This window comes from Neovison vison, chromosome 4 (assembly GCF_020171115.1).
Source record: "Neovison vison isolate M4711 chromosome 4, ASM_NN_V1, whole genome shotgun sequence".
Lineage (NCBI taxonomy): Eukaryota > Metazoa > Chordata > Mammalia > Carnivora > Mustelidae > Neogale > Neogale vison.
Genome location: NC_058094.1, coordinates 177,952,484 through 177,968,905, shown reverse-complemented (window position 1 = coordinate 177,968,905; position 16,422 = coordinate 177,952,484). Strand labels below are relative to the sequence as shown.

At 43.1% G+C, this 16,422-nt stretch overlaps 1 protein-coding gene across 1 annotated transcript in view; it reads right to left on the bottom strand.

Annotated features, from left to right (window-relative positions):
• DNAH11 (dynein axonemal heavy chain 11) overlaps positions 1-16,422 on the bottom strand; it is a 324,415-nt gene that overhangs the window by 106,741 nt on the left and 201,252 nt on the right. The window contains exons 55-56 of the mRNA XM_044246194.1: positions 11,470-11,631; positions 3,172-3,405 (exon numbers count right to left, since the gene is read on the bottom strand). Of these exons, the coding sequence (XP_044102129.1) occupies positions 3,172-3,405; positions 11,470-11,631 (396 nt within the window). The remainder of the gene's footprint in view (positions 1-3,171; positions 3,406-11,469; positions 11,632-16,422) is intronic.

Here is a 16,422-nt window from a genome sequence, read left to right as displayed (position 1 = left end):
CTTATTTTCCAGAAGTAGGTTGTTATGTTTAAAAACTCATAGAAGCCAAATAAATAAATAAATAAATAAAAACTCACAGAAGCCAAGAATAACCCTCATCACTTATGTTGACGCAACGGCTCAAGGCCCATCAGTGGTTTCCTCTTGAGGAACAACATCTCACTACCGCAGCCAGAACTCTTGTGACCCTCACCTCAACAGAGTCCACTTGCCCTCTGCCTAAATGACATGATCACTACTATTACTGTTACCTGTACGATTTACTGCAGGTTAAGCTAAGACTGATGTTTTTTAAGCCTCTCTGAGAACTCAGGGTGATCATGTATAGTGACATTTGCTTGTCTGTTCTTTTTATCCATGTGAAACTCACCCTATATTAGACTAAAATCAAGAGTCATCCAAGACACTAGGAGGAAATGGTGATTTCAAGCCCTGATTTCAGTTTCTAGGAAGCTGTTAGGTCTGAAATATCCAGTGACTCAAGTTCTGGAAGCGAAGCCTTATCTATGAAGAAAGACCGTGAGGCTATCTATGATGACCTAAGCTGACATCCAGAGAGGGGATATGGGGCTCTAACAGGAATTTATGGCTTTACTGCAGTGAATAAACAGGGCTCAGGTTTAGACACGTATTTCAAATGGCCTGGATATTCCCCTCTGGGGAATGACTTAAGGCAGGTCTGTAGAGGACACATGTTTCAATATGAAGACATTTTGTTCCCCACATAACCTGATCTCACGCTGTAAGACTTCCCAATTGTCTACATAAGAAACCATGCTTTTTTTCCGTAATCAGTATAATTTTTTTTAAAGATTTTATGTATTTATTGACACACAGAGAGAGACAGCAAGAGAGGGAACACAAGCAGGGGGAGTGGGATGGGGAGAGAAGCAGGCTTCCTGCGAACAGGGAGCCCAATGCAGGGCTCAATCCCAGGACCCTGGGATCATGACCTGAGCCCAAGGCCGTCGCTTAACCAATGGAGCCACCATAATCAGGCGCCTCCATAATCAGTAGAAATTTTAAAAAGTCTTAGGGAGATACTCAATCTTCTAATCACTCCTCTGATATTAAGAGCATTCCCTGCACAAATACTTAATGAAAAGAAATCACCAGTAGTCCTCCAATTAAAACTTTACATCTCTTCTTCTTAGACTTTCTGCCTTCTAGCCAAGGGGAACTGAGGAGACTCCAGCAGCCCTGGGCCTGGCAGACACCATGGAGAGTCTATCCCTTTCTTTGTTCCTCTCCATTGCCTCTTTGTCTCCCCCAGCGGCTGGTCATGGTGTCACTCTGTTTTCATACTCTCAGCTCTGGTGTTCGGGAAGGGAACTTGAAGTGCGGCACAGGCCATTTTTCCCCTTGTCAAGGCCTGCCCCACCAGTATGACAGTTCAATTTAGTCAACACTATCATTTCCTGGGGCAAAGTCAACAGGTCCAGCAGGGGAAATTATTCAAAGGGGCATTAAGGCTCTGGGACAAGGATCTCCTGCACACAATGTCTTCTAGCTCAGTTGGACTCATAGGCAAGTCTTCACTAGGAAAAAGAGTCTTGATTTAAGTGCAATGGAAGTGAAAGGATCAGTAGAGAGAAGAAAAAGGAAAGTGATAGATGGCAGAGAGTCAAAGAGTAAGGTAATATGCACACACACAGAGTAAAAATACCCCCTCTTTTTTCTTTTGAAAGAAAAGGGAAAGATCCACAGATACAGATATATTCTTTGGGGGCTTCCCAACAACTATTCTTTGCGTCACTTGATTCTAGGAACTGTCCTGGAAACCTCCTTACTCTGGCTCCTCTTCCCCTGTCGTGGTCCCCCTAACCACTATTGAGCATAGGTGAGTGGTTCCCCAAGAGCCATTCCCGGCTTCCGAAATGAAGGGCACAGGATGCAGGAGGTGCTTTGGCCACAGACTGCGTGGAAGACGTGGCCAGGCAGGCCTTCAGAGTGAAAGGCACCACTGTGTGCTTATTTGTAGCCTGGGTACAGACAGGCCACGTGACACACCTGGGAAGGAAACCGGCCCAATCTCTTCAAATGGGGAGGACTACAACCAAGTGACAATCCTTTGAAGAAGCCTGCTGGAATTCCTGGCCTGGAAGGGACCACCAGAGAGAATTTTTCCTTCTCCATCCCTAGAGCCCAGATGCCTCAGGGCAAGCCAAACCAGTCTCCAAAGTCTCCATGTTTTCTTTTTCTCATTTTTTTCTCCCCTGGTCACAGAGGCAGCATTGGGCCATGGACAACAGCTTTAGAATAATACAAATCTGGGTTCAAACTCCTATCTCATAGGTTCCATGGCCTTTAACTCCCTAAATTTCATCTATAAAAGTGTAGTAGCAGGGCACCTGGATGGCTCAGTGGGTTAAAGCCTCTGCCTTTGGCTCGGGTCATGATCTCAGGGTCCTGGGATCGAGTCCCGCATCGGGCTCTCTGCTCAGCAGGGAGCTTGCTTCCTCCTCTCTCTCTCTGCCTTCCTGTCTGCCTACTATGGTCTCTGTCTGTCAAATAAATAAATAAAATCTTTAAAAAAAAAGTGTAGTAGCAATACTAACTTCATAAAAATGTTTATAATTTCTACAATGAAATGACAGATGTAGAGACCCACACACGGTTTGTGGATTCTCTTCTGACTTCCTCCTTCCTACTGTCCTCCAAGGTAGCACGGCCTTATGATCGAGGACAAAGACCACCCTGGACACTTTGTTCGAAGAGAAATGATGACCAAAGGAGATGAGACACCAAGGTGGGACAAAATGGCTACACTTAGGAACCTCAAGCAGAGCAAACCGTATCATGTCACCAGACAGGAAATAACTCTCTTGAGAATCTGAGGCCAAAAGGGATCCTCCTTCCACTGCTGTGTGACAGAATTCCTAACAGTGAGCGCAGGGCACCAAAGCAGGCACACAGAAGATGGGACTGAGCTATGCATTGAGTCAGGCCAACAAGTGAAGTGTTCTCTCCAAACCAGCATGAGAGAGGAACTGGCCAATCCCTTTCTGGACTATGAAAGCATGAGGAGTGTTGTTTTGGTGTTACTGAACTGCACATTTTAGTATTGAGTGTCTTATACAAATGGTTTGAAATGCTGCTTTCCAAGTAACTACCTATTTTTTCACTTTAAGAGCATACATTTTACTCAGTAATAACACATCCTGGTCATACCTGAGAGGCTGTGGTTTTTAGCTTTTGGATGCCATTCATCAAGTGCTCTTTCTTCTGGGATACCTCTTTTCGTTTCTTCTTCAACAGATTCTTAAACAGTGATATTTGTTCTAGAAAACTCTTTGGGGTGGTATAGTTGTGTCTTCTTTCATTCTGGTAATACCTGGTACTCATTTCATTCACGCTGGTGTGAACGTGGGCCATGAAGAGGCTAATAGAATCTTTGTCCAGTGGCTGAAAATAGAAACACTGTAATTCATAAGTAATTCTCCCAAATTAAGACAAGAATGCAATATAAAAAAAGAGTAATCAGAAAAATTATGTAGTTTTTTTTTTTTTTTGTCATTGTTGTTGTTTTTAAGCAGAACAAATTACAGGAGGATCTGGGAAGACCTGTTACTCTTTAAGAGATAGCCACAGGATTAGAGAGATAACAATAAAGCATTCAGCTTTGCCAAGTAGGGCAAAGGATTTTTATGCGCTCGACATACCAAACCCAAAAGCCAACATATAACACAAACACAGCTTTCATACGTGATTTTTATCTATCAAGTGTGTGAAAGAAAAAAATGGAAAAATTGAGACACAGTACTCTAACAAGGATTTTTGGTGTTGCTTTCAAACTAAACTGTAGCAGACAGACAGACACACACACACAGTTGAAACTGAAAAATACAATTTTTTAAGAACCCATAGAGAAACAAACAGGATGGTAAGGCATAAGAGAAAAAAACAAACAGGATGGTAAGGCATAAGAAAAAAATACCATTTCTATTCTCATTTGGAAAACAAAACAAAACAGAAAACAAACAAAAAAACTGAGTAACTTCCCTTAGAAGGTTTACTAGAGAACCCTCTACTATACCATTCTTTCTGTTTTGTCCTCTATGACTTCTGAAGTAGTTAACTTTTTAATTTGTGGAGTCACATCTCCCTCATTTTAATGATTATTTATTGCATTCTGTACAAGATGAACCAGGTTCAATTAATCAAGGGAAGCCTAAAAATCAATTAATATGAATTAAATGAGCTACACCAACTCTTAGGAAAGTCACACATAATTTACCAAAGTGTTGTCAATAACGCTCAGACGTCTTTGGGAAAATTGCACACAAGCGGCTGGGGATGCAGCGTTTCCAACCTGCACCATTAATATTACAAACAGGGTTCGAGAGGAGACAGGCCAGTTCTTGTTGGTGAAAAGCAACCGCTCCCGAGCAATGTCTAAACATTAGCTTTCCCACCTCATGAAAAATCTGGGAGAGGCTTTCCAGTACATATATATATAGGATCATCCTGCGTCCCAGAAATCCACCTCGCCAGTAACTGAAATAATGTTTTAAAGCCAAAGGTATATATAGAATGATGCAAATCCTGAGTAGTCTTTGTTCTCCAGATCTGAGACGTGTTTATGTTACCTAATAGGGGACTCCAAATGTAAACTTCTAAGAAGTTCTAGAACTCCATAGACATGAGATCCCCTGCGGGATTTTTTAGAAGACCTTCCCTGCAACATAAACATGGATAGAAATGCATTCCTGTCCTAGCTTGTTTCAATGAACCAAAAGCGAGCACATGTCTTTCTCCATGTAAATACTTCCCTGGCCAAGAACGACCTTCCTCGAGTGGGGCGGGGGTCGGTGGGGGAGAACCTGGCCTCTACCCAACCATGATCCTTATGAGGAGGCTCCTAGGCTGCCCTGAAAAGCTCTCTCCAACAACAGTTTCATTTGTAAATCTGGGATGGAAGAAATGGTTTCCGGGAGAGCTGGAAGTGGCCCGAGACAACTTGTCTCAATGGGGCAAAATAACTATTGTTATCGGGCTTAACAAAATGGCACAGCATGGGAGACTTGCAGAGCCAGGGAGCAGCTGGTTGTAATTCACACTGTTTTTCAGAAAACTCTAATCGTTCCAGAACAGACCTCTTTGATGACTGGTCTTCCCTGCATTCTCAATTTGTCACTTTCTCTTATGATAAGGTCAGTAGTGACAGCACTTCCTGACATTAACAGCTGTGGCTTTTAAAAGGGTCATTGTAGAACTACTAATTGCAGTAATTTCATTAGCATAAATTATTTATTCTGCCATTCATTTATCTCCAGTTTTCTTTTTTTGGGGGGGGGGCATTGTGCAGGGAGGATATGGCTGCTTGTGCGGCTGCAGAGAAGGGAAGGCAAGGCTGTATTTTTTGTTTTTAGAGATGCAGGCGGAGACCGTCCCTCCCGCTACATTGGGTCCCCTAAGGAAAACCAGGGGGTCTGATTCTGTCATTCAGCAGCCAATCATGGTGAGAGCAAAAATATAAATAAGCAAAGTGCCAGTATCACACGGTTATAAATCCAAGATTTCTCCACTGAGATGCCCGGGAAAACAATGTTGCAGCCGATGCGTCCATGGATACACGCGTGAAATGGCTTATTCCCTTACAGTTAGAATGAGGTTTCATTTTGACTCTCTTGCTGGGCTCCCTGTAAACACAGAGACAAGTCTGCTATTTGGGGTGACGGTTCTCAAGCAGGGGCAGTAGTCGCCTCAGCAAGCCCTCCCCTCCCCGCCACCGGACTCTTAAAGCAAGTACCCAGTGTGGCCCTGGTGTTGAAAATGACAGACCACAAAATTCAAGCAAAAACCAATACCAGAGGCCGATACAGAATCAGATCAAACACCCTGGGTTCTGCAGGATCTCACACCTGCCTTCGGGCGGCTGGTCTCAAGACTACATTGGTCCGTATTTTTAAATTCGGACTTTCAGGAGCTCTGTATTCCAGGAAAGAGAAGGAGGGACCAGAGAGGATGGAGATGAAAGGAAAACTCTTCTTTAAGTTTAACTTGGGATCATGTTGTAACTTAGGATGTCCCATACCCCTTCCTTGAAAGTTGTTTTCGGGAATTATTTCTATGTTTGTTTTCTACAGCTCTATTGAAGCCTAAGTGATATACAAAAACCCACACACATTTAATATCTGTTATTTTATAGTAATTCCAAACTGCTGGGTTTAAGAATCCATTATTTGTACTTTTTAGCTCCTTTGGGGGTGCTCAATAATGGAGACTAATTAGATACTGTGGTTGTAAAATTGGTTTATTAAAGAAAATGTAATGATACGTGAAATGAGCCGTGCTGCATTTGAGCACTTCTCCTAAGTTCCTCATAATGCTGATTCCCTCCAAGAAAGAAAAAAAGATTCTGGAGGCCGCTGGGGATCCTGGGTTTGAATCCTGGGACGTGGGGTACCTTCCCAGTTCTGTATAGTTGGGCAAAGGACGGTACTCCCTGCACTGTGTCCCGCCCTCAGAATCCAAGATTAGATTTTTGGGGCTCCTTTGAGTCTGTCTCTTTTCTTCTTTTCCTTGTTTTTTCCAGAACAGTCCAACTACTCTTCACCAGTTCCGAGCAGGATTTAAGACTGGGGGTTCTGGCGTCCAAGGGCTGAGGGGGCCCTTACCTGCTCGGTGATCCCATGCCATGATATCAGTCCCCCATCCCCTCACCTGGGAAGCCCAGGATCCCTTCCTTAAAAGGGTGGTGGGTAGAGTCGATGAGCCCCTCTGCACCGGTGCTGGTCCCAGGAAGAGGACTTCGGCTAGACAGGAAGTGTTAAATGTCACGAGTGTTAAATGCAGCACCCAGCAGTTTCCTGAACCACACACTGGTGTCTCCGTTTTGTTTTGTTTGTTTGTTTTTTACTTTGCCTGGCGAGTGCATTTTGCTAGGTTGCTTATGTTTTTAAACTTTTGTGTCTAATTGGAGAGGCTACTCTCCAAGGCGAAAGGCAATATCAAACCCAGCCTAAGCCAGCCATCTTCAAGAAGAGTTTCCAGTCACTGAAAAGGTAGTCTCCCTGGTCTCTGACACAATGTCCAGAGAAAGGAGCAACTGAGGACGGCGGTGGGGGGGGGGGGTGCGGCGAAGAGGTGAAAGGCAACCCAGCTCCGCCTCCCAGAGCCAGTGGGACAAGGCAGATGTTGTAGCTGGTTCTGGAGAGGCCAGAAAAGCCACAAAGCTGTGATTTGGAGGGAGTGATGCCTCTGTTTGACTGACTTCAACTTTGGGCTTAACACCAAGTCCAGGTTTATAGGCAGCTATTGTAACTGGAACCTTCTTTCAAGGTGAAGGGGATTCCTAAAGTTTATCCAACCGCAAAAACTCTGGAAAGCGGCATTCTACCGCTTTTTGCAATTCTGCTCTTCGTCTGATTAATCTACACAAGGAAAGAAATGCATGATGAACAGTGTATTAGTGTGCATGCACAGGAAGGACGGGCTGAAGAACAGGGGAGGATGTTAACAGCCACGGGGGTCTCTCCTCCTGTCGGAATAGAGGCTTAAGCATGTTAGAGGTGTAGGCAGTTTCAGGATAAATTTGATTGGATTTGTTTCTGTCCTGACTTTTAAAATGACTACAGTACATCTCAGGAGGAGGAGATTTCCCCCAAATTTGCAGAATTTCTACTTCACAAGGCTTTCTACTTTTAAAATTCATATTGAGCAATCCTCATTTGTATTTCAAAAACAAAACAGTGCTCAAAGTCAGTAGGAAAAACACTGCCAACATACCTATCCCTAGCAAAGGGTTGCTTATTACTCTTCACACTGTCCCCACCATTTCTAAAACCCAGGGACTCCCTGAAGGGATCAGTCTTCATGTACAGCCGTAAAGTAACTTTCCCCTTTGAGGGGGCATTTTTCCCGATCAGATCAGCAAATGCTAGTAAAATACGCCATACATCTGTTACCAGATCTTGCCGCAAGCTCTGGATTGAAGAAGCGGAGGCATCGGGAAGTTAATGAATTTCACGGAAAAAAGCTGATGCTATTCAACTTACGGAATTATTCAGTTGTGCCGTATCCAAAGGAGAGAGAACTTTAGCTTGTCAGGCGGCTGATCTGCTCAGAAAGAACGGGTCCTCCACCTTGCTCGGCTCCCAGTGCAAATCTCACTCTGCAGTCAGAGTCTCACCTTTTCACGTCCCTTCGGTGATTTCTGCTTTCCTCAGCCCCAGCTCTCCTGGGTGTCTGTTACTCACTTTGAGTCAAGAACCAACACCACCTCCTATCCTGCAACACCGTCTCTCCCAACTTTTCCAGGGATCCCCAGGGCACCTTTCCTTCTCTCCCTCCTCACCCCACATGCCCCCATCTGCACTCCCAAACCTGAGGCGTGAGGAGTGTAGGCTGACACCAAGGTGGTACTTAACGAACGAGTGTAGTCACCGGCCAGCTGTCATTTAGTTCAACACCAGGCAGCAGGAAAGTAGTGCAAAGCTTTCCTCACACACAGGCAGCACGCACCCCTGCGGGCCAGTTGCATCCTGCTGGAAGAGCGTATGTCCACACACACAACACTGCTTGCCTTTCACGAATCCTTTCCTCGGGGGCTAAAGGGGGTCACCTTGGAAAACTACCTCACCTTCAGCAAATAAGGTCAAGCACTGAGAAGGGCCTAAATGATGCAGCTACCATTCAGTCTTGATGTTGAAAATTCTAACTAAGGAAACGATGGAGTTAGGGCCCATTCAAAAAAAAAAAATGTAAAAGCTTTTTCTGATCTCTGCAGACGAGGCACCACGCATTTTTAGAAGAAGACAGACATATTGCACTCTGAATGATAATTCGGGAAGGTGGGAAAGCTAAATAAGCACAGGGCACGGAGCCGAAATCATCTGGCTGAGCTGTTCACAGGCACCATTCCGCTCAACAGACAGGGGGCTTAAGCACTTTTAAAATTCCTCTTTGACAATCTGCATCCTATAGGAGGCGTCATGACACCGTGAGATAGAGCCTAGCACCTGCCAGGACGGCTCTGGACCTAAAAGGATGCAAGTCCTGCCTCATCCAGCAGATGTCAATGGTCACTGGCGGATCAAAGCTCCGTCGGCTTCACTAGCTGTTCGTCAGGTGGCACCTGACTTGGCTGGACAAAGTCTGCGCCGGGGAAGCAAAGGCAAGAAACTTAAAGAAGCACCATGCCAAACACACTAAATAAAACCATGCTACTTCCTAGCCTTGGGTTCCTCTCCTTTGAGAAATTAATATTAAGCTGAGAAGCACACTGATCTTCAGCAAACCCCTCGTGGGTTCAAATGAACTGTTTAAAACATAATTATGAAGGGAACATACTGATTCTGTAATAAATTGGTATTTTGCACTCTTCTCACAACAAGGAGGAGAAAAAAAACAAGGTCCTATATAATTCCAGTAACGCAGTGACCTTGGAGAGAGCTTGAGAAATGTGTGGTTTAAATAACTGTCACTATTAATTGTCATATTTAATGTGTTTTCAGATTTTGAAGTACAAAGTATTTCTGGCAGACTTTATCTGATGCTAGTGGTAAGTCTCCATTTGAGTGGGGCTCCGTTGGCTCTTCAGGAAAACGCAGTGAAGGGGGAAAGCAGGGGCTCACACAGAAATTAACCACTTCTGGGAGTGTCTATGATTCCACTGACCTACTCAGGAGGACAAATTTATATCCCTTTCCCCCAATTTAAGAAGCATTATGCAGTGCCTCCTGACCAGCGGGAAAACGTAAAAATCACTTAAAAAAAATCAAATGATACATTCCTATTTTTCACTCTTTAGCCAGAAAGCTAGTTGCCATTGTTTGAAAGGTCCGGGAAAGTGCATCCAACGTTGAGTATTGAGACGGGCAAAAGAAAAACTTTCTGGATGTGAAAAAAACATCCAGAAACAGAAGCAATCTTTTTTTTTTTTTTTCATTTTTAAAAAAGATTGTACTTATCTGACAGAAAGAGAGAGCAAGCACAGCAGGGGGCGTGGCAGGCTGAGGGAGAGGGAGAAGCAGGCTCCCCGCTGAGCAGGGAGATGAGCTGTGGGGCTCAATCCCAGGACTCTGGGATCGTGACCCAGGCTGAAGGCAGATGCTCAGCTGCCTGAGCCACCCAGGCGCCCCTTTTTCTCATTTCTTTCCAGAAATGTTTTAGGTGTGTGAAAAAAGGAGACAGGAAGTAGAAGTATTTGAATGTCATAAAGGCTTTATGATATATACAGGTTTTAGGTGCCGCATATCAGTTCGGCATCTAAGTAGATTAATGGACATTTCAGAAAAGACAATCAACCTCATTGCAATACAGCTATCCACAAAAATAAGAAATACACAATAACACTAGTTGCCCACAAATAATTAGGTAAGTGTGCAAACATGCCCAGATTTTTTTTTTTCCAAGTTTTTATTTGTTTCTTTGACAGAGAGATCGCAAGTATATCCCAGGACCCTGGGATCATGACCTGAGTCTAAGGCAGAGGCTTTAACTCACTGAGCCACCCAGGTGCCCCATGCCCAGATTTCTAACTATCTGGCCACCAACAATACAATATTCAACAAAATGTGAAAGGATTCTTTGGAGAAGTGACAGTTATGCTCTTGGGATGAAGGGAGGCCAGAGGGGGTTGTCTCTGCTAACAAGACACTTTCAACGGGAAGCAGTCCTCATTCCTTACATAGTCCCGGTGCTATTTTTGGCTCCGAGAATCACTTTCCACGTCTGACCCATGCTAGCTGTATCGCTCAGTGCACTCAGCAGACAAACCGCTCTGGGCAATGTCCACAACCACCACCTTTCCAAGCTATCTAGTCATGAAGGTGCGAGATATCAATAAATTTTCATTTCCCGGAAGCCTCAATGATACCTTTATGTTTGCATTCCTTTCCCATCTGAGTTGGGAAGTGCACTGGAAGTGCTTTTTTAAACCTCAGGCAACCATTTAAAAATGTAATTGGATGAGCAAATTTCATTACAGTCAAATGACAAACCTAATTTATAGAACATAAATCCATAAAACAAAGAAGCAGATGCATTATTTGACTTAGTGACTGCTGATTTTTCACCCATCCATACCATAATGAGAAAAAAAAAATCACACTCCATTGCCTTGCTTTGTTAAGATCAAGCCCAGCATGACTATGGGTGGCTGCTTTTTTGTTTGTAGATTTGAAGGATTCGTATTCAGCAAACCCTATTATGATTCAAGGAAGTAATGATCCTGGCTTTCAGGTGATTTAGTCTACACACTGCTGGGGTGCTGCCTGCGCTGCCTGTGGGCACAGACATCTCAACCTGGTACAAAAAAGGTCAACCACCACATTCCATAGAATGGAAACCAAGATGATCTTATCTCTAATAAAAGGGATAGGAGATGTATTGTGGAAGTTACTTCTTTCTTGAGGACCTCTGGTCCAAGTAAGTGAGTATGCGTGTGTGTGTGTGTGTGCATGTGCGCGCACACGCGTGTGGGAGACAGAGAGACAGAGAGATTCAGAGGCTGACTCGGCATACCTCAATTCCCTTGGTTTCCTCAATGAACCTCCTGCTGACTGAGACCAGAGCCTCCTGCGGCCACGCATGAAACCAGTCAATAGCCGTGCAGTTAACTATGGCTGGGAACTTCCGAGCTCTCCCTCTCAGCGTGTGACCAACGGGAGAGAAACACAGAATGATCTGTGGAGACACGGGGGCAGGGCAGAAAGGGGAGGGTGAGGAGTGAGCCAAGAATTACATCGCAGTCCTAGACAATGAAAGCAAGGAGCGTAGCTAAGCATGACATGGAGCTATCCTAAAGCCCTAGAGAGGGGGAAGCGATGATGACCTCCTTGCTAACCAAAGGATAAATCTGTCGCAGGTGGCTGCCCCTCTCGAACACTCAGAAACACAGCCGAGTACTTTCCTTCCAGCTGGTCCCTCTCCTTTTTTAAAAAAACATTTTGGATCATCATTAAGAGTTAGAAACGCATTCTTTTCTATTACCCAGGGAACAGAATAGCGATAGACAACAAATATCCAAACCAATATCCAAACCAAATCACCATGATACAGTAATACCAATACTTTCACTTTCTGTCTCCTTCCATTCTGTAATTTATCAGGTCCAGTAAAACTTTGTTGTTTACTTAAAAACAATTTGTATCATCCTGAAGGTTTACTTTGTTTTTATTTAAAATAAACCCACTTGCATTCTTCACTTTTTCAAGGGAATAAGAGATGCAGTTTATACATGCTTCCAGCGAGAACATTTTAAGTTTCTGGTTTAAAAGTGAAGTTCAGTGCATTTGATGATTTAAGAGTTAGTTTATATCTGATTATGTTTCCATACTCTCTGTCGTGATGCAAGGGTTCTATCTGGCAGGAGCGCCTGAGCTGGGCTGTGGCGGGGTCCACAAGCTGAGTGTGGGGTGATGAAGGGCTGTGGGGGTCTGAGGGTCCTGTCTGGGCATCTCTGAGGGTCACACGGCTCTCAGATGAGACACCCTATGTGAAGTGGCAGCACAAGGAAGTGCTCAGTGCTCAAGTGCTCAGGAAGCACTCCTTTCCTCCTCTCCCTTCTCTCCTAGGTTCCCATGGACTCGACAACACTGGGGGTAATAGTGACACCAGCTGGGCTAAGGTGTGAGAGTGCCAACCGTCCTGCTTTCCTCTTCTTTAGAAATGGCACAGACTTGAGAGAAAACAAAGCTCTCAACTCAGTCTCTAACCCTTTGAGATGGGGCAACCAATGAAATGATTTTTCAAAAGGCATGGTATTTTTTTCTTAGAACATTTTAAAAATTCACATCCTAAAAATCTCCAGCATACAGGAAGCCATATAATATCTTATTTAACATGTTTTCACTATGTTTATTTTATATACTAAGGCTCTTGAAAAACTTGACAGCTAAATCCTAATATTTGAAATGTTTAACAATACATAAGCTGACCCATCATGTATTCATTATACACCAGTCTAGTTACAAACTGCATACTTGCTCTAAGAGTGCCTGTACTGGGTTAAGGAACTTCAGTTACAACGTAGACTTTTCACTTCCACCACAGTTCTTAGGTTTGCCTCACCAGCTTTCCTTTCTCCCCGTACTTAAATATTTCTTTCTGTCCTAGAGGTTTGGTTTCCACACCTAATTTCTCTCTCATTCCTGGCAATTTTAGAAGCTTCATTTATAGATAATTACAGCCAAGGCAAAGGGGGGGAAAAAAGCATCCTTTGAGATCTTAAATATTTCCATCTCCTCTAAACTTACTGCATTTCCCTTCTTGTTACTGGCACACTATCAGGTCTGTGGAAATTGTTAGAAAACAAAGTATCTGAACCATGTGTGTTTAAGCCTCAAGGAAAAATACTTTGAGTTAATATAGTGACATAACTTCATTACTGAAAGATAATACAGATTCCTCATTGAAAGAATTATTTTTCTTCCCTACAATTTTACAGCTGAAGACATCTTTCCCTGTGTTATTTATTATGGCTTAAATAAGGATCCTCGTAATGCCAGCTACATTTTACGCAGAGGGCGGTTGGCAGGACATCAGTGATTCTCAAAGGATTATGAGGCGCCGGTTAGAAAAGCAAATTCTTGGATCCAATCTAGACCTAAGGAATCAGAAACTCTGGATGGGTCTTGGCAGTCTGTTTTCAACAAGACCTCCAGGTGACTCAGACACCCGCCATTACAACCTTCTAGTTGAAAATTTTCTATGGGAATATTTAAATGAAACACTTACCATTTTCAGTGCTTCTGTAGTAGGTGAAATACCATAGAATTTTAGTCTCTTTCTATACGGAGAGTGAAAATGAAAAACCGAGAGGATTTTAAATAAATTAGATAATCATGATAACCTAAATTCTATCCTTTAAAACAGGCCTTGGGAACTAATTTACAGGAAATGCTCCGTTATTAGTACTTCCTAAGAAGGGAAAGGCCAAAACCACACCAAACTTGAGTTGTGCAAGTACTGACCCAATGCATTACTCAGTAATTTCTACTTTTGCTAGAAATCTAGCACAGAATTTCTCCTGCCATCCAGTTTCCTTGATAGTAGTCCTATGTGAGATTTTTCTGAGAGCCCATCCTAATGTCTGGAGATTGGTGGTTATTCTGTTCTTTTCTAAAATGGTCTCCACGTTTATTGTGATCATGGGATGGAATGCCAACCCTGCAACCTGTTCACAGGTGATGTAAGAACAGGCACATTTCTTAATTATACTGAACTGCCCGCCTCTCCAAAAAAGATCAGTTACCTCCCTGCGTCCCCAGGAAAACATACTGATATATAGGAAAGCCCTCCTCACACCTGCTGAAGCACGAATAGAGCTCCATCAACTCCATGCTGTGTTACGTAAAAAAAAAAAAAAATAGTTTCCACAATTACAGGTAAATAAACTTGAGTCGTTACCTCGAGGAACGTTACAATGGGGAAAAATCATCCTGGATAATTTTGCTATTGTATTTCTCTTAATTTCCGGAGATTAAAATAGCAGAGGATTTTTAAGAAATAAAAACAGAGATTTTTTAAAAGGGTGTTCGGTTATCTCTTATTCACTTTTTCAGGTTTACTGTGGTATAACTGACAAAATTCTAAGGTAGTTCAAGTGTACAACGTGATGATTTTATATACCTAGACAGCGTAAAAGAACTCTCCCATTACGTCAATTTACACATCCATCAACCCATATGTTCATTCTCTGTTATCACTGTTGCTGAGGACATTTAAGTTCTACTTTCCTAATACATTTCAATGACACAATACAGTGCTTTCAACTGTAGTCACCACATTACGTGGTAGATCCCTAGATCTTGCTCATCTTGTAACTGAAAATTTATGCCCTTTTACCCACTGGTGCTTATTTCCCCACTCCCGGGGCAATATCTCACATGGAGGGGATGCCATATAGTTTTTCACTTTCCCTGCCTGGCTTATTTCGCTTTGTGTAATGCCTCGAGATTTACCCAAGCTGTTCCAAATGACAAAATATCTTCTTTTTTTTTTTTTTTTAAAGATTTTTATTTATTTATTTGACAGAGATCACAAGTCGGGGGTGGAGAGCAGGCTCCCCACTGAGTAGAGAGCTTGATGCGGGACTCGATCCCAGGACCTTAGATCATGACCTGAGCTGAAGACAGAGGCTTAACCCACCAAGCCACCCAGGCGCCCCAAGATATCCTTCTTTTTTCAGGTTTAATATACTCCTTTCTATTTGTGTCCAGGTGTGTGTGTGCACCTGTGCGTATCTCTCATCTTCTTATGCCCCTTGTCCACTGACCGACACTTCAGGCTATTTTGGTACCTTGGCTACTGTGAATAATGGTGTTGTGAATACAGGAGGGCAGGTACCTCTATGAGATAATGGTTTTGTTTCCTTTGGTTCGATCGCCCGAAGTGGGATTACCGGATCACAGGGTACGGCGATCCTCAGTTTCTTACGGACCCCCTACTGTTCTCCAGAGTGGCTGCACCGGCTGACATTCCTGCTAACACTGTACCAGGGCTCCCTTTTCTCGACACCCTCACCAGCATTTGTTACCTCTCATTTTTGGTGATAGCCATTCTAAAAGGTGTGAGGTGAAAACTACCAGAAGCATCTTTCACAGAGCTAGAACAAACAATCCTAAAGTTGGCACAGAACCACAGAAGACCCTGAATAGCCAAAGCAGTCTTTAAAAAGAAAAGCACAAAGCTGGAGGCATCACAGTTCTGGACTTCAAGTTATATTACAAAGCTGTGATGATCAAAACTGTATGGAACTGGTAGAAAGAGAGACTCAGATCAGGAGAACAGAACAGAAGGTCCAGAAATGATTCCGCAATGATATGGTCAGTTATTCTTTGACAAAACAGGGAAGAAGATGCAATAGGAAAAAAGCAGGTTCTTCAACAAATGGTGCTGGGAAAACTGGCCAGCAGCACGCAAACAAGTGAAACTGGACCACTTTCTCACCCCATACAAAAAGTAAGTTCAAAACGGATTAAAAACCTAAATGTGAGACCTGAAACCGTAAAAATTCTATAAGCAAACACAGGTAGCAACTTCTTTCTAGATATGACTCCTGAGGCAAGGGGAAGAGAAGCAAAAAGAAACTACTGGGACTTCATCAAAATAAAAAGCTTCTGTACAGAGAAGGAAACAACCAACAAAACTTTATTTAAAAAAAAGGTAAGCTATGAAATGGGAAATGGGAGAACATATCTTCAAATGATTTATCCAATAAAGGGTTAGTATCCAAAATACATCAAGAACTGATCAACTCAGCACCCAAAAAAACCAAATAATCCAATTAAAACGGGCAGAAAACATGAATGGACATTTTCCCAACGATACCCAAATGGCCAACAGACACATGAAAAGATGCTCAATGTCATTCATCATCAGGGAAATACATATTAAAATTAAAATGAGATACACCTGAAGCCTGTCAGAATGGCTACAATCAACTACACAAGAAACAACAGGTGTTGGGGGCAC